The following is a 19663-nucleotide window of genomic DNA, read 5'->3' on the forward strand; positions in this document are numbered from 1 at the left end:
AAACATAATATTCCACCCAGAGGTGTTCTATTGGATTGGGGTCAGGCGAGTGAGCCGAGGGGGTGCAGTCAATGGGATCAATTCCTTCATCCTCTCACCACATGAGGCCGGGCATTGTCGTGCGCCAGGAGGAACCCAGGAGCCACTGCACCAGCATAGGGTCTGGCAATGGGTCCAAGGATTTCATCCCAATACCTAATGGCAGTCAAGGTGCCTGCCGTTGTCTAGCCTGTAGAGGTCTGTGCGTCCCTCCATGGATATGCCTCCCCAGACCATCACTGACCCACCACCAAACCGGTCATGTTGAACAATGTCATAGGCAGCATAATGTTCTCCACGGCTTCTCCAGAACCTTTCACGTCTGTCTCATGTGCTCAGGGTGAACCTGCTCTCATCTGTGAACAGCACAAGGCGCCAGTGGTGGACCTGCCAATTCTGGTATTCTATGGTAAATGCCACTCAAGCTCCATGGTGCCCACTAGAGGATGTCGGGCCCTCTGACCAACCTCATGAAGTCTGTTTCTGATTGTTTGGTCAGAGACATTCACACCAGTGGCATGTCTGATGGAGGTCATTTTGTAGCCTCTGCCAGTGGTCATCTTGTTCCTCGTTGCTCAAAGGAGCAGATAGCGGTAGGTCCTGCTGACGGGTTAAGGGCCTTCTACGAGGGGCCCTGTCTAGCTCTCCTTGAGTAACTGCCTGTCTGTCTCCTGGAATCTCCTCCAATGCCCTTGAGACTGTGTTGGGAGACACAGCAAACCTTCTGACAATGCCACGTATTGATGTGCCTGCCATCCTGGAGAAGTTAGACCACCTGTCCCACCTCTGTAGGGTCCAGGTATGGTCTCATGCTACCAGTAGTGACACTGACCATAGCCAAATGCAAATTGAATGACAAAACAGATGAGGAGGGAAAAATGTCAGTGGCCACCATCTGTTCAACCATTCATGTTTTGGGGGTCGTCTCATTGTTGCCCCTCTAGTGCACCAAAGCAGCTGAAACTGATGAACAAGCCCCTCTGCTACTTAACTGAGCAGATCAATACCCCAGAAGTTTCACTGACTTGATGCTATACTCGGATTAAAAAGGGTTCCTTCAATTGTTTTGAGCAGTGTATAACCATCCAATCACAAATTTAGTAGATAGACAGATAGATAGATAGATACTTTATTAATCCCAAGGGGAAATTCCCATACTCCAGCAGCAGCATACTGATAAAAAACAATATTAAATTAAAGAGTGATAACAATGCAGGTACGTATAACAGACAATAACTTTTTATAATGTTAACGTTTACCCCCCTGGGTGGAATTGAAGAGTCACATAGTGTGGTAGAGGAACGATCTCCTCAGTCTGTCAGTGGAGCAGGACGGTGACAGCAGTCTGTCGCTGAAGCTGCTCCTCTGTCTGGAGATGACACTGTTTAGTGGATGCAGCGGATTCTCCATGATTGACAGGAGTCTGCTCAGCGCCCGTCACTCTGCCACAGATGTCAAACTGTCCAGCTCTGTGCCAACAATAGAGCCTGCCTTCCTCACCAGTTTGTCCAGGCGTGAGGCGTCTTTCTTCTTAATGCTGCCTCCCCAGCACACCACCGCGTAGAAGAGGGCGCTCGCCACAACCGTCTGATAGAACATCTGTAGCATCTTATTGCAGATGTTGAAGGACGCCAGCCTTCTAATGAAGTATAGTCTGCTCTGTCCTTTCTTGCACAGATCATCAGTATTGGCAGGCCAGTCCAGTTTATCATCCAGCTGCACTTCCAGGTATTTATAGGTCTGCACCATCTGCACACAGTCACCTCTGATGATCACGGGGTCCATGAGGGGCCTGGGCCTCCTAAAATCCACCACCAGCTCCTTGGTTTTGCTGGTGTTCAGGTGTAGGTGGTTTGAGTCGCACCATTTAACAAAGTCCTTGATGAGGTTCCTATACTCCTCCTCCTGCCCACTCCTGATGCAGCCCACGATAGCAGTGTCGTCAGCGAACTTTTGCATGTGGCAGTATTCTGAGTTGTATTGGAAGTCCAATGTATATAGGCTGAACAGGACCGGAGAAAGTACAGTCCCCTGCGGCGCTCCTGTGCTGCTGACCACAATGTCAGACCTGCAGTTCCAAAGACGCACGTACTGAGGTCTGTCTGTAAGATAGTCCACGATCCATGCCACCAGGTATGAATCTGCTCCCACCTAGTATAGTGATTGTTGGAATTGGCTCCATTTGTCCTGTTCCCCTACCGTGAATAAGCAGGGTATAAAGATGGATGGATGGATTTGACCTAAATGCTTCCCTGAAACAGCACAGATTTTCTGGTACTGTGCTTTTTTTTTTGTTGTTTTTTAGTAATAACCTAGGGGCTCTTGCTGTGAGTGTGCACTCTTTTATCTTGTGTATGTGGAGCACACTGCTTATATAAGTCCATAAGTTCCTTTGGGCCTAATATGTCAATAGTATCATCTCCAGACAGAGGAGCAGCTTCAGCGACAGACTGCTGTCACCGTACTGCTCCACTGACAGATTGAGGAGATCGTTCCTCCGCCACACTATGCGACTCCTCAATTCCACCCGGGGGATGGGGGGGGGGGGGTTAAACGTTAAAATTATACAAAGTTATTGTCTGTTGTACCTGCATTGTTGTCTCTCTTTAATTTAATATTGTTCTTTATCAGTATGCTGCTGCTGGAGTATGGGAATTTCCCCATGAGGATTAATAAAGTATCTATCTATCTATCTATCTATCTATCTATCTATCTATCTATCTATCTATCTATCTATCTATCTATCTATCTATCTATCTATCTATCTATCTATCTATCTATCTATCTATCTATCTATCTAGTATATTAGTGAAAACCCACTTTTCCTCTACTACATGAAAAGATGGCCAACTCTCTGTGACTGGGTGTGAGTCTCAGCAATCCAGGAGGAGCAGCCAGTTGAGATGGTTTGAGCATGGAGTTAAGATGCCCCCATGCACCTCACAAGGGCTATACAAAAATAAATTGTACTATATTGTATTGTGTTGTAAATATTTCACGTATCTACTTTTGTTTATTATGAACTTCTAATTAATGAAGTAAATTGTTACACTGCTAAAAAACATGCCAAAGGGAGATTCTCACGTTCTAGTATTATCCGTGTATAGACCTCCTAAATTCAACGCGTCTTTCTTTGAGGAATTCTCTGACTTGATGTCAATCTTAATTACGAACTATGACACACTCTTAATAGTCGGTGACTTTAATTTTCATGTAGATAATCAATGTGACCAAAAAGTAAAAGAATTTATGAACCTCCTGGACTCTCTTGATTTGAGACAGCTCGTTAATCAGCCTACACATAAAGCAGGTCATACGTTAGACTTAGTAATTACTAAAGGACTAAAAGTTGATATAAAGCAGGTCATTGATACGGGTCTTTCAGACCATTTTCTTCTACTTTTTAATATAGAAATAATGATAGAAAACACTCATGAGAAGCATTTTGTTAAAAAACGCTTCTTTGACTCATCAGCAACTTTAAAACTTACAAACATTCTAACCAATCAGTCCGTTTATAGTGCCAACTATAATAGCGAGGAGAATGTAAATAGTAAGGTGGAAAGATTTAATACTAAAGTGAGGGCTGCTGTTGACATAGTTGCACCTGAAAAGACAGTTAAAAAATCTTCTAGCATTGTTATACCTTGGAAGACCCAAAGAGTGTCTGATTTAAAGAGAACATGCCGTAGAGCTGAGCGTAAATGGAGGAAAACTAAACTAACTATTGACTATGAGATATTAAAAGTTAAAATAACAGAATACAATAACACAGTCCGTCTTGAGAGGCGCTGCTATTTCTCTAAGATTATAAATAACAATGCTAGTAATCCCAGAGTCTTATTTTCGACAATTGATCATCTGTTAAACCAGGTAACTCAAAGGAATGCCTCCTAAGTACTTCCAGTAAAACCTGTGAGGCTATCGCTGTATTTTTCAATCAAAAAATTAATGATATTAGAAATAACATAGTATATCTCCCCAACACTAAGGATCCTCCGAAACCCCAGTACTCCATAATAAATAAATTAGAGTCTTTCACTAGGATAGATTTACCTGATTTACATAAAATAATTTCTCAAATGAAACCATCCACCTGTGCCCTTGACCCAATACCAACAATTTTTTTCAAAGAAGTATCGGGTGTGCTTATTGATAATGTTCTTGACATAGTAAATTCGTCATTAGATATGGGGGTCTTCCCAGACTGTCTTAAGACTGCGGTAGTTAAACCCCTACTTAAGAAAAATAATCTCGACCCCTCTGCTCTTGAAAATTATAGACCCATCTCTAACCTGCCTTTCTTAAGTAAAATTCTAGAGAAGGCAGTCATTATGCAGTTAAATGAGCACCTCAATAAACCTGCTATTCTTGATAAATTTCAGTCAGGTTTTAGAACAAATCACAGCACAGAAACTGCACTCGTTAAAGTAGTAAATGACTTGCGGGTAAATGCAGACAGAGGCCATTTATCTGTTCTCATCCTCTTAGATTTGAGTGCCGCATTTGACACCATTGATCATAATATTCTTAAGAATCGCCTTAGTCAATGGGTGGGCCTCTCTGGCAGTGTCTTAAATTGGTTTGAATCCTACCTGGCAGGGAGAAAATTCTTTGTTAGTTGTGGTAATTATAACTCAAAGACACATGATATTCTATATGGTGTTCCACAAGGCTCTATCCTGGGTCCGCTGCTCTTCTCAATCTACATGCTTCCATTAGGTCAGATTATCTCGGGACATAACGTGAGCTACCACAGCTATGCTGATGACACACAGCTGTATTTATCAATAGCACCTGATGACCCCAAATCTCTTGATTCGCTAACACAATGTCTAACCTGTATCTCAGAATGGATGAATAGTAACTTTCTCAAATTAAATAAAGAAAAAAAACGAAATCTTAGTGATTGGCAATAATGGATACAATGAGGCTATTAGAAATAAACTGGATGCATTAGGATTAAAAGTCAAATCGGAGGTAAAAAGCTTAGGGGTAACCGTTGACTGTAATCTGAATTTTAAATCGCATATTAATAAGATCACTAGGACAGCATTTTTTCACCTAAGGAACATAGCAAAAGTTAGACCTCTTATATCATCGAAAGATGCAGAGAAATTAGTTCATGCGTTTGTCTTTAGTCGGCTAGATTACTGTAATGCACTCCTCTCAGGACTACCCAAAAAAGACATCAATTGTTTGCAATTAGTGCAGAATGCAGCTGCTAGAATCCTTACCAGGAAAAGAAAATCCGAACACATTTCTCCAGTTTTGATGTCACTACACTGGTTACCTGTGTCATTCAGAATTGACTTTAAAATTCTGCTTATGGTTTAGAGAAAAGCCAAGCAAAATGACACCTTTTATTGGCTAACTAGAAAGATTACAATATGCAAGCTTTCGAGGCAACTCAGGCCCCTTCTTCAGGCAAGATGTAATGATTACATCTTGCCTGAAGAAGGGGCCTGAGTTGCCTCGAAAGCTTGCATATTGTAATCTTTCTAGTTAGCCAATAAAAGGTGTCATTTTGCTTGGCTTTTCTCTACATTCATAATGGCTAACACGGTACAACACCCTAGTACTGCTTATGGTTTATAAAGCTTTAAATAATCTCGCCCCGTCTTATATATCGGAATGTCTGACACCTTATATTCCAAATCGTAACCTCAGATCCTCAACTGAGTGTCTCCTTAGAATTCCAAGAGCAAAACTTAAAAGAAGTGGTGAGGCAGGCGGCCTTCTGCTGTTATGCACCTAAAATCTGGAATAGCCTGCCAGTAGGAATTCACCAGGCTAATACAGTGGAGCACTTTAAAAAACTACTGAAAACACATTACTTTAACATGGCCTTCTCATAACTTCACTGTAATTTAATCCTGACACTCTGTATATCCAATTCATTATAATAACTATTCATTCAAAATTTGTACTAACCCCTACTCTCTCTTCTGTTTCCTTTTCCGGTGTCCTATTGGTGGTGGCACAATACCCAAGCACCATGATGTTCCAACAATGATGGATGGATTAAAAGCCAGAAGTCTGTATAACCATCAGCATCAAGTGACTCCGTGAGAACCCTAACTACAAAGAGGACTATTTCATTTATGTTAGGTAGAATGCCCAAAGGGGACTGGGCGGTCTCGTGGCCTGGAACCCCTACAGATTTTATTTTTTTCTCCAGCCTTCTGGAGTTTTTTTTTGTTTTTTCTGTCCACCCTGGCCATCGGACCTTACTCCTTTTTATGTTAACTAAGGTTGTCTTATTTTAATTTCTTATTTGTCTTTTATTCTTCTTTTCTTCATTATGTAAAGCACTTTGAGCTACTTTTTGTATGAAAATGTGCTATATAAATAAATAAAAAAATAAATAAATAAAAATAAATTAGGGTGGTTTACACTAATTCAGACTTTTAATTCTAACTTGTCTTACTTATTGCAAACAAAATGAAGAGCCTGTTCAAGCAGAAATGCATCAGTTATGAACAGAATGACAGCTTCCTGAACTGCTTTGTCAAAACTCGAATGCCTGAAGTTATTAAAGCAACAATCTTGACAGGTTCTGCCTGAGGAGAAGATGTATTCACACCATACATTTTTACCATTCTTATAGAATGGCGGAGTGGTGGCTCTGAGGCTAGGGATCTGCACTGGCAATCGGAAGGTTGCCGTTTCGAATCCCGTAAATGCCAATAGGGCCCTTGAGCAAGGCCCTTAACCTGCAATTGCTAAGCGCTTTGAGTAGTGAGAAAAGCGCTATATAAATAATAAATAAAGAATTATTATTATAGATACACAATTTGAATTCAAACATCTGCAATTTCATATTTGCAGTGTCCATTAAGAAAGCTCAAGCACAGTCTCTTAAAGCTGCTGACATTGACATAAACTCTATATCTGGCCTATTCAAATGGCGGTCAACAGGCTACATGTGGCCCAGAAGCAACCTCCAAGTGTCCCAGCCTGTGGTCCAAAGAAAACAATGACAAAAACAGTACCCTTCCACTTTTCTGCTTCTTCCTGCTCTTTTATCATTTGCTACCTACCCTCTCACCCTCACCCTGTGACTCGGCTCTCTCAAGGGAGCCCCCCTGTACCTTCACAAAGTGCTTTCCTCCAAGACTTCACCCCCTGCAGCCCATGAAGTAGCGAGACACGTCACAATATTCACATAATGAGGGTTTTGTAACAAAGTCATGCCTAATTACACAAGTGGTGATTGAAAATGAACCTATGTTCCCTAAGTGTGCAGTAGACGTTGTATTCATGTGTGTTAGTTAATATTATCACTACACAGTTTTTAATGTCTGGAAAACATTTGGGGCGGAGTGGTGGCTCTGAGGCTAAGGAGCTGCGCTGGTATTCCGAAGGTTACCAGTTCGAATCCCCGTCACTGCCAAAAAAGGCCACTGCTCTGCTGGGCCCTTGAGCAAGGCCCTTAACCTGTAATTGCTCCAGGGGCGCTGTACAATGGCTGACCCTGCGCTCTGACCCCAAGGGGTATGCGAAAACTACCAAATTCCTAATACAAGAAATTGTATAAGGCGAAACAAAGAGCAAAAACAAAACAAACAAAAATTAAATCACTTAGAGATCTGTACATAGACAACGTCTTTGCATCCTACGAACAATTACACTCCTAATTGAACTTTCCAGCAACACATTTACAATACAATACAGCACCATTTATTTTTGTATAGCCCAAAATCACACAGGAAGTGCTGAAATGGGCTTTAACAGACCCTGCCTCTTGACAGCCCCCCTAGCCTTGACTCTCTAAGAAGACAAGGAAGAACTCCCAAAAAAAAACCTAGTAGGGAAAATGGAAGAAACCTTAGGAAAGGCAGTTCAAAGAGAGACCCCTTTCCAGGTAGGTTGGGCGTGCAGTGGGTATCAAAAAGAAGGGCGTCAATACATTACATTTCTTTCACAACCTTCAAATTAGAAACGTTGTTAAACAGAACCTGCCCAATGTTCCTCACCTCCCACCCACCTCTATACCGGAAGAAATATTGATCAGGACTCTGCAGCATTTCTGCAATATATTAAACCATTTTACAGTCCCTCCCTTTCAAAGATCCAAGAGGACAGTGGGAAAAGGATCTCTCACTCAACATATCAGAAAAGTAGTGGAAGGTAGCAATGCAGAGAATCCACTCGAGCTCCATATATGCAAAGCAATAAATTATTCAAATCAAAATTATATATCGAACACATCTGTTCTCGCTTAAAATTGTCCAAAAAGTTTCCAGGGCCAGAGGCAACCTGCAAACATTGCAATCAGGTTCCGGCCTCACTAGGCCACATGATCTGGGCCTGCACCAAATTAATATCATTCTGGACCAAAATCTTTAAATGCCAATCAGAACGCCTTGGTGTCACTATCACTACTAATCCATTAACAGCTGTGTTTGGTGGGCTCATGGAGGGGCTTAAAGTGGAGAAGGACCAACAAACTGTAATGGCCTTTACTAGATAGATAGATAGATAGATAGATAGATAGATAGATAGATAGATAGATAGATAGATAGATAGATAGATAGATAGATAGATAGATAGATAGATAGATACTTTATTAATCCCAAGACTTACTGTATCTTGTTTAACTGGAAGAATCCTAACTCTGCTATTCTAAGTCAGTGGGTAACTGATGTTTTATACCAGGGGTAGGCAACGTCGGTCCTGGAGTGCCACAGTATGTGCAGGTTTTTGTTCCAACCCAGTTCCTTAACGAGAACTCAATTATTGCTGATGAAGCACATATTGCTTAAGTGACATTTTAATGCTTCATTTTAGTGGTCTCGCTTGTTAAGGTTCTCCAACCTTAATTGCTTATTTCAATCTTAAACTGCTGCATTCAGTGTTTTAATTGCTCCTTTTTAGCAATAAGATGTAAAAGACAAAGCAGCCAGCAGTTCTCCAGCTAGCTTTTTTCCAATTACATCTGTGTGTGTTCATCATGCAAGGTTTGATTTAATAAAACACTTAATAGAAAAATGTGACAGACTGAAAATGATCTGTTTTAGGCTTCAAATCATTTGGATGATATCCTTGGAAAGGAAAAAAATCTACGATATAAAAGCCTTACATTGCACAGACTAACAAGCCATAAAATTAAATAAGGTCTGAGATTGGCAATGATTGGTTTCTAATTAAGCAATTGGGTTGAATGAAAACCTGTAGCCACTGCGGCTCACCAGGACCGACATTGCCTACCCCTGTTTTACATCTTATTGCTAATAAGGAGTAATTAAAACACTGAATGCAGCAGTTTAAGATTGAAATAAGCAATTAAGGTTGGAGAACCTAAACAAGCGAGACCACTAAAATGAAGCATTAAAATGTCACTTAAGCAATATGTGCTTCATCAGCAATAATTGAGTTCTCGTTAAGGAACTGGGTTGGAACAAAAACCTGCACATACTGTGGCACTCCAGGACCGACGTTGCCTACCCCTGTTTTATACTATATGAAACTGGAAAAAATCAAATTCGTACTTAGAGGATCTGTGCAGAATGTGGAAGCTGAAGTCAAAAACAACGGAAGACAAACAGCAATTTAAAGTAAAAAGCAATTTCTTTATTCTTGGTGAATCAAAGAGGCTGCAGCGGCTAACAGTTCTTGCTCTGCCCCAAACAAGCCAGCCTACCTTCCAAAAAGAAAAATTCCTCTCTTTTTATTATCTAGCTTATTCATTAACCAAAGAGAAAAAAACATGGCAGTTCATTTTGAGGTCATACATAGATTGCTGTAAGTTACAGTTACATCCTGATTTATTACATGCAGGGGTGCACAGAGTTTCTTACCAAAATAAAGAGTTATCAGGGCACTCACATTGCTAAGAAATACGCCCTTAGCAGCACACACACACACACAAGACCAGTTTAAAGCAGTTTCTTATAGTTCAGTACATTAGTTATAAAGAAATTACATTCTTATAGCTTTAATATCTTCATTAGATTTTGTTTGGTTAGAGTAATAAATCCTTATTTATTAATCCATAAGTGACATGTTTCTTATAGTTTTAAGCAAGAATTCAGAAACTATCACATTGATTTATAATATCACAGGGTGTTCTGTTAGTATCAAGAGGTCAGCATTTTCTCATAAAAGAATGCAAGCCAGTCTCATATTCTGTGCACAAGCTTAATTCTTTTTCTACCTAAATGAAGAACAAATCATATAGAAATAATAAATCATATAGCTCTCTGCAGCATGATTAATACAAAATACATCCATCCATTTTCCAACCCGCTGAATCCGAACACAGGAATTCTTCTGCTGGAGCCAATCCCAGCCAACACAGGGCACAAGGCAGGAAACAATCCTGGGCAGGGTGCCAACCCACCGCAGGATACACACAAACACACCCACACACCAAGCACACACTAGGGCCAATTTAGAATTGCCAATCCACCTAACCTGCATGTCTTTGGACTGTGGGAGGAAACTGGAGCGCCAGGAGGAAACCCACGCAGACACGGGGAGAACATGCAAACTCCACGCAGGGTGGACCCAGGAATCGAACCCAGGTCCCCAGATCTCCCAACTGCGAGGCAGCAGCGCTACCCACTGCGCCACCGTGCCGCCCATATACAAAATACAGTACTTGGTATTGTGAAGTAACTACTTATAATCATTACAGTTAATAATGTTTTTGTTCTTTCTCAAGAACGTCTTCAAAACCTGGCAGGATCTAATTAATAATATTTTAGAATAAGCTCTCTTTCTCAGGGGTGGGGGTTGATTTTTTTTTAATCTTATTTCTGTACAAATTGATTTATTTGTATGAAATGTTGTGTGAATTTAATAAAATCAATAAAATAAAAAGAAAAACATAATAATATTATCACTTATTATGGGTTTGTGCACTGATAGTTCTTTTTTTATTCTGTTAAATGCACTTTGTGATGTGACTGGGTCACGTATACAGAGTGGTACAATGGTACTGCTGCTGCTGCCTCGCAGTAAGGAGATCACTGGTTCATGTCCTGGGTCCTCCCTGTGTGAGAAGAGTGCTATTTAAATGTAAAGAATTATTATTATTACATTCTATTCTATTCTATATTCTATTCTGTTTTACTGCACAAGCTAGAAAATGATGTTGGGCTTACAGGCCCCGTGCTCGCTTGGTTTAATTCTTATTTATCAAATCGATTCCAATATGTACAGAAATGTGTTGACAGGACTCCATCATCATACACAGAAGTGAGATACGGTGTCCCGCGGGGCTCAGTATTGGGATCTTTACTGTTTTCACTTTACAGGCTTCCACTGGGATCTCTCATTAGGAAACATCATGTTAATTTTCACTTGTATGCAGATGACACCCAGTTATACCTTTCATTTAAATCAGATGAAGTTTCTCTGATGTTGTCTTTAATTAGTTGTGTTAGCGAATTAAAGGAGTGGATGGATGAGAACTACTTGTCTTTAAACACAGATAAAACAGATGTTAATTGTTGGAGGGAATGACGCTGATCACAACAATATTCTGTCATCATTTAACTCAGTTGGAATCCCCATTAATTTTACAGAATCAGCCCGCAATCTAGGAGTTATCTTTGACTCTAGCAGGTCATTTAAAGCGCATATTACAAAGTTGCCCAAATCATGTTTCTTCCATCTTAAAAAAGTTAGGAAATTAAGGCACTTTCTAAATAAACAGGATTCTGGGATATTAATTCATGCATTTATTTCTAGTAGGATTGACTACTGCAATGCGGTGTTCACTGGATGTTCAAACTGTTCTTTATTCAGCCTCCAGTTAATCCAAAATGTGGCTGCAAGAATTATTACAAGAACAAGAAAATACGAACACATAACTCCAGTTCTTAAATCCTTACACTCGCTCCCGGTTAAGTTTAGGGCAGATTTCAAAATCCTCCTTTTAACATATAAAGCATTAAATGGCCGAGGTCCGGCTTACTTGTCTGAACTTATCATGACTTACAAACCAGAGCGCACATTAAGAGCTCAAGATGCCGGTATGCTTATGGTTCCAAAGATTAATAAAATAACAGTGGGAGGTCGAGCTTTTAGTTACAGGGCCCCTAAACTGTGGAGTGGGCTGCCTGCTACTATAAGAGATTCCCCTTCAGTCTCAGCTTTTAAATCCCTGCTGAAATCTCACGACTTCAGTTTAGCACACCCTGACTAGAGCTGCTGATTAACTGTACAGACTGCATCTCCGTTGTTAGTCTTTAGCACTAAAACATAAGTAACATGATAGTTATAATTGAATACTAACCGTCACCTATTCTGTTTCTCTTCTCGGTACTCAAATGTGGAAATGGGTGCCACGGCCCACCTGTCAGGTTGTTTTGCCTGTATAAGGCAAAGACTTTTTATTGCACTGTTTAATATGCCTGGGTAAGATTTGACTGAATTTAAAAGAGAAACAATACCTAAACATGACTTTTTTTTCAATATATTCAATTTCTGTCATTATCTGTTGCTTACCAGCTGCTGAAAATGTCTGGCTCAGCTGAATTTCTTGTTTTGAAAGTCTGGGCCAACTGAATTTGAAATTGAACAGCTCTGTTCTATGTGGTAGGTTCAAGAACTGGAACTGCAATTTGTATGTCATTGCCCCAATTTAAAAACTGATCATGTTTTTATCAATCAGCTTTACAATAAAAAACTTTGTTTTATAATGAAGGTTCTTTCCTTCTGTTTCCTAAGTAACAGTTCTGTTTTCTTTATGGTTACTGAATATTTCTATTTTGGTAAAATATGTGGAAGTAATCTGTGAGTTTTTTTTTTCCTGGAAAACATTACTTACACAGAATGACTTAAAATTTCTTCTGCAGAGAGAGTTATTTGTACCCAAGTTCACATTCCAAGAAGGGAACATGTCTAACGAAGAGATACTAATCTCTCTGTAAGTCCTCCTCTAATAGGGTTTCCAGATGTCCCTTATATACGGGACATGTCCCATATTTGATAATCAAATCAATCAATCAATCAAAATCTTTATTGTCCATCCATCCATCCATTTTCCAACCCGCTGAATCCGAACACAGGGTCACGGGGGTCTGCCAGAGCCAATCCCAGCCAGCACAGGGCACAAGGCAGGAACCAATCCCAGGCAGGGTGCCAACCCACCGCAGGACACACACAAACACACCCACACATCAAGCGCCAATTTAGAATCGCCAATCCACCTAACTTGCATGTCTTTGGACTGTGGGAAGAGACACGGGGAGAACATGCAAACTCCACACAGGGAGGACCCGAGAAGTGAACCCAGGTCCCCCAACTGTGAGGCAGCAGTGCTACCCACTGCGCCACCGTGCTGCCCATCTTTATTGTCATTGTAGCAATGAGACATTGTACAGTAATCCCTCCTCCATCGCGGGGGTTGCGTTCCAGAGCCACCCGCGAAATAAGAAAATCCGCGAAGTAGAAACCATATGTTTATATGGTTATTTTTATATTGTCATGCTTGGGTCACAGATTTGCGCAGAAACACAGGAGGTTGTAGAGAGACAGGAACGTTATTCAAACACTGCAAACAAACATTTGTCTCTTTTTCAAAAGTTTAAACTGTGCTCCATGACAAGACAGAGATGACAGTTCTGTCTCACAATTAAAAGAATGCAAACATATTTTCCTCTTCAAAGGAGTGCGCGTCAGGAGCACAGAATGTCAGAAAGAGAGAGGAAAGCAAACAAATCAATACGCTGTTTGGCTTTTAAGTATGCGAAGCACCGCGGCACAAAGCTGTTGAAGGCGGCAGCTCACACCCCCTCCGTCAGGAGCAGGAGCAGAGAGAGAGATAGAGAGACAGAGTTTGTTTTTCAGTCAAAAATCAATACGTGCCCTTTGAGCTTTTAAGTATGCGAAGCACCGTGCAGCATGTCATTTCAGGAAGCAACTGCACAAAAGATAGCAACGTGAAGATAATCTTTCAGCATTTTTAGACGAGCGTCCGTATTGTCTAGGTATGCGAACAGCCCCCCTGCTCAATCCCCCTACGTCAGGATCAGAGAAAGTCAGCGCAAGACAGAGAGAAAAGTAAGCTGGGTAGCTTCTCAGCCATCTGCCAATAGCGTCCCTTGTATGAAATCAACTGGGCAAACCAACTGAGGAAGCATGTACCAGAAATTAAAAGACCCATTGTCTGCAGAAATCCGCGAACCAGCAAAAAATCCACGATATATATTTAAATATGCTTACATATAAAATCCGCGATGGAGTGAAGCCGCGAAAGGCGAAGCGCGATATAGCGAGGGATCACTGTACAACGAAATTTAGGTGCAATTTTCCAATGCAAAAATAAAATAATAACACAATCAGTCAAGTTAAAACTAAAATAAAAAAAATTTAAAAAAAGGGAATAAAATAAGTACCAAAATAGTCCATAACAGCCGAACACTGTTTTCCATTCATACATGTGTCATATTGCACTTGTCCCTTAGCCAATGTTGACTTAAGAGTTGTATTGTAAACATGAAGGTGCACTTGGTCCACTTAGCAGCATTCAGCATGGTGATGTCTGAAGGATAGAAACTGTTTCTCAGTTTATTTGTCTTAGTCTTTATGAATCTGAAACGTCTGCCTGAAGGCAGGCGTTCAAACAATGCATGCCCTGGGTGTGATGGGTCCTGAAGAATTTTCTTGACGTTCCTGAGACAACAGGAACTATGTAGTTCTTCTAGTGAGGGGAGAGGACAGCCGACTATCCTCTGGGTGACCTTAATGACCCCGTGGAGCTCTTTGTTCTGTGCTACTGTGCAGCTGGAGAACCACACACAGAGACAGTAGCCCAGGATGCTCTCTGCTGTGCAGCGGTAAAAGGACACCAGCAGTTTTTCAGGGATGTTGTTCTTCCTGAGCACCCTCAGGGAGTAGAGTCTCTTTTGGGCCTTCTTCACTTACCTCAGCAGCCCCTGTCCCGTACTGACCTTTCAGGGACACCCAAATGTCCCATATTTAGTTCATTTTCAAATTTCGTAATAAAAATATATTTTTACTACCTTCTTACGGTACTTAGTTTTATACTTAACTTTATAAGTAATTATACTTTCTTTTCTCAGGTTCTCTTGATGAAAATAACCCAAATGTAACGAGGAAGCGAGTGATTGCTTCCTGTTTGCAGCTTGTTGTAATAAGAATGTAAGTTTAATGTCACTGTGCTCTGTACAAAAATTATTTTATAAATCCACTCACATGTATAAGCCAGGCCAAAGTTAGCACACAGGGGCTCTCAGAATTTAGAACTGCTAGGCAAGCATTTGGAGAGAGAAGGTACAACTACGAAAATGGGCATTGTACTATTTTTGTATGTTAGAGATGAAATGGAATCCTCTCCTTCCCTTGTTTGGAACCAAAGTAAAGGCCTGCACGTGGAGAAGACAGTGTAAAAGACTTGGAAAACGGCCCAATGCTTTAAAGTCGACGGACGGATGGGCGTCCGTCCTGAAAACCCTCCCAGCGCAGCGACGAAAAATGGCAGACTGTTTAGATCAAGCTTCCACCTTGGTAATATCTTGCTATGGCTTCTTGTCTGTAATGCTGCGTAAATCGTCATTAAAGAAAGCTAAGTTATTTTCTCTTATGTGATTTCTTACCGCCATATCACTTTGGGAGGGATATCACCTTTTAATATCATATCTATATAGTTTTCGGTTACTTAAAACGGCGCAATTACAAAAGAACTTATTCCAATTAGAGAGCTATCGCCCCCTAAAGGAACAAACTTGTTCAGTTGCTGTGGTTGGCTGAGGACAGCGATATTCTTACCGTTATGCTCTCCAGCCGCGCTGCTGTGCAGTTCTGTATCAGCATTGGCACATTCAGGGTCAGAAAAGTGTGTTGTTACTACTTGCCACGGCCCACTTTTTTTCTAACTTAAAAACGAATCCATCCATCCATCCATCCAAAGATGTCAAAATGTAACAGTAAATTTCATGATGAATATTCCAGCGAATGGACATTTATCAAACAAGGCAGAAGCTGTTTTGAAGCAAACTGTGGTATATGTAATTGCACTTTCAGTAAATCATTTTTAAATGATTTTACTTTTGTTTTTCTCATATCCCATTAAAATCCTTGCTTTATGTTTCTACTTTTATATAATATATCGGTCTGGGTGTGTAAGGGGGCATGTATACATTTATATACAGTTGTGCTTGAAAGTTTGTGAACCCTTTAGAATTTTCTATATTTCTGCATAAATATGACCTAAAACATCATCAGATTTTCACTCAAGTCCTAAAATTAGATAAAGAGAAACCAGTTAAACAAATGAGACAAACATATTACACTTGGTCATTAATTTATTGAGGAAAATGATCGAATATTACATATTTGTGAGAGGCAAAAGTATGTGAACCTCTAGGATTAGCAGTTAGTTTGAAGGTGAAATTCGAGTCCGGTGTTTTCAATCAATGAGATGACAATCAGGTGTGAGTGGGCACCCTGAGTTTTGATCTATCAAAGTCACAACACATGTTTGTGGAAGTGTATCATGGCACGAACAAAGGAGATTTCTGAGGACCTCACAAAAAGAGTTGTTGATGCTCCTCAGGCTGGAAAAGGTTACAAAACCATCTCTAAAGAGTTTGGACTCCACCAATCCACAGTTAGACAGAGTGTGTACAAATGGAGGAAATTCAAGACCATTGTTACCCTCCCCAGGAGTGGTTGACCGACAAAGATCACTCCAAGAGCAAGGCGTGGAATAGTCGGCGAGGTCACAAAGGACCCCAGGGTGACTTCTAAGCAACTGAAGGCCTCTCTCACATTGGCTAATGTTCATGAGTCCACCATCAGGAGAACACTCAACAACAATGGTGTGCATGGCAGGGTTGTAAGGAGAAAGCCACTGCTCTCCAAAAAAAAACATTGCTGCTCGTCTACAGTTTGCTAAAGATCACGTGGACAAACCAGAAGACTTTTGGAAGAAGGTTTTGTGGATGGATGAGACCAAAATAGAACTTTATGGTTTAAATGAAAAGTGTTATGTTTGGAGAAAGAAAAACACTGCATTCCAGCCTAAGAACCTTATCCCATCTGTGAAACATGGTGGTGGTGGTATCATGGTTTAGGCCTGTTTTGCTGCATCTGGGCCAGGACGGTTTGCCTTCATTGATGGAACAATGAATTCTGAATTATATCAGAGAATTCTAAAGGAAAATGTCAGGACATCTGTCCATGAACTGAATCTCAAGAGAATGTGGGTCATGCAGCAAGACAACAACCCTAAGCACACAAGTCGTTCTACCAAAGAATGGTTGATGAAGAATAAAGTGAATGTTTAGGAATGGCCAAGTCAAACTCCTGACCTTAATCCAATCGAAATGTTGTGGAAGGACCTGAAGCGAGCAGTTCATGTGAGGAAACCCACCAACATCCCAGAGTTGAAGCTGTTCTGTACGGAGGAATGGGCTCAAATTCCTCCAAGCCGGTGTGCAGGACTGATCAACTGTTACCGGAAACGTTTAGTTGCAGTTATTGCTGCAAAGGGGGGTCACACCAGATACTGAAAGCAAAGGTTCACATACTTTTGCCACTCACAAATATGTAATATTCAATCATTTTCCTTAATAAATAAATGAGCAAGTATAATATTTTTGTCTCATTTGTTTAACTGGTTTCTCTTTATCTACTTTTAGGACTTGAGTGAAAATCTGATGATGTTTTGGGTCATATTTATACAGAAATCTAGAAAATTCTAAAGGGTTCACAAACTTTCAAGCACAACTGTATATAGTAATATAGAGAGAGATTTTAAGAGTGTCCCGTATTTCTAATTTTCTAATCTGGCAATGTAAACTAATAAAGCTCCATATTGTCTATGTTATTTTTAAATATCAAGACGGAATTTAACTGTAGGAGGTAATCACAGATGGCAAGCAATGCCGTTGTTCAATACCTAAAAATACGCCTTCAGTCTAATTTGATGAAATGGATTCTTCTTTAATAATTCCACAGTTGCCTGAAAATTAATGGCAGTTTGAGTTGTCCTACTGTTTGAGTCGCCTTACTCATTTTTTATTTGGGACCATTTAACCTTATACTGAACTCCAATGGTCACACCATTATGTTACTCCTGCACAGACTGTATCTGCCAACTTCTGCACACCCACAGAGCCTTTGAGCTCTGTAGCTGTAAGAAATTCAGCTAAAACCTTTGCAAAATTAGAAAACCACACACCACTGAGTGCTTTCTTTTGTCTTTTCAGGAGAGAACAGGAAGGACCCTGACCTGGAGAGAACATGAAAGCATTAAGATGTGGACCTGCATAATAACTTAATTAAAAAGTAAATCCTTTTATTTTCACAAATGTCCCTCTACTGGTCTCAACGCTCTTACTTACCAATGGCCGAGGAATAGGCTTCTGGGGCTTCTTAGAACCCAGTTTTTTCATGGCATTGTAATACTTCTTTTGCTCTTCTGTCATGAAGATATCTTGACCTCCAAAGTATAGTAAAAACAAAATAACTGGTCATAATCTTTTTTTAAATTCTGTATTTACAAGTATAATACAATATAATTAGTTAAAAGTTCAAGCATTTTCAGTTACTATATGACATCTTAAATAAGATATTTTCATGTTTTTATGACTGACACAAGTTTCTTCCAATTGACTAAATGCATATTGTTAAAATAATAGGAAACCCATTAAGTAAATGTTAAGGTTCATGTCACCATAACAATCTGATGAGCAGACAAAGACTACATGCTAAACACCTTTATATAAATTACCACAACACAACGAGGAGGTGATGGGTAGGTATGGTGTCAAGGAGAGGAATGAAGAAGGTCAGAGGAGTGGAGAAGAAGTGTACTGGTGCCGATATTTAAGGATAAGGGGGATGTGCAGGACTGCAGTAACTACAGGGGGATAAAATAGATGAGCCACAGCATAAAGTTATGGGAAAGAGTAGTGGAAGCTCAGTTAAGAAGTGAGGTGATGATTAGTGAGCAGCAGTGTGGTTTCATGCCAAGAAAGAGCACCACAGATGTGATGTTTGCTCTGAGGGTGTTGATGGAGAAGTTTAGAGAAGGCCAGAAGGAGTTGCATTGCGTTTTTGCATATGACAGGGTGACTGAGAGGAGCTGTGGTATTGTATGAGGAAGTCAGGAGGGGCAGAGAAGTACGTGAGAGTTGTACAGGATATGTACGAGGGAAGTGTGACAGTGGTGAGGTCTGCAGTAGGAGCGACGGAAGTGGGATTACATCAGAGATCGGCTCTGAGCCCTTTCTTATTTGCAATGGTGACAGACAGGTTGACAGATGAGATTAGACAGGAGTCCCCATGGACTGTGATGTTTGCTGATGACATTGTGATCTGTAGCAATAGTAGGGAGCAGGTCGAGGAGACCCTGGAGAGGTGGAGATATGAGAGGAGAGGAATGAAGGTCAGTAGGAACACCAAGACAGAATACATGAGTGTGTGAATGAGAGGGAGGTCAGTGGAATGGTGAGGATGCAAGGAGTAGAGTTGGTGAAGGTGGCTGAGTTTAAATACTTGGGATCAACAGTACAGAGTAATGGGGATTGTGGAAGAGAAGTGAAGAAGAGAGTGCAGGCAGGGTGGAGTGGGTGGAGAAGAGTGTCAGGAGTGATTGGTGACAGACAGGTATCAGCAAGAGTGAAAGGGAAGGTCCACAGGA

General features: G+C 40.6%; 1 protein-coding gene across 1 annotated transcript in view; it reads right to left on the reverse strand.

Annotated features, from left to right (window-relative positions):
• The window catches only part of LOC114649165 (sodium channel protein type 8 subunit alpha-like), a 442931-nt gene that overhangs the window by 23006 nt on the left and 400262 nt on the right, over positions 1 to 19663 (reverse strand). The window contains exon 25 of the mRNA XM_051925019.1: positions 18363 to 18467. Coding sequence (XP_051780979.1) covers positions 18363 to 18467 — 105 coding nt within the window. The remainder of the gene's footprint in view (positions 1 to 18362; positions 18468 to 19663) is intronic.

This window comes from Erpetoichthys calabaricus, chromosome 3 (assembly GCF_900747795.2).
Source record: "Erpetoichthys calabaricus chromosome 3, fErpCal1.3, whole genome shotgun sequence".
Lineage (NCBI taxonomy): Eukaryota > Metazoa > Chordata > Cladistia > Polypteriformes > Polypteridae > Erpetoichthys > Erpetoichthys calabaricus.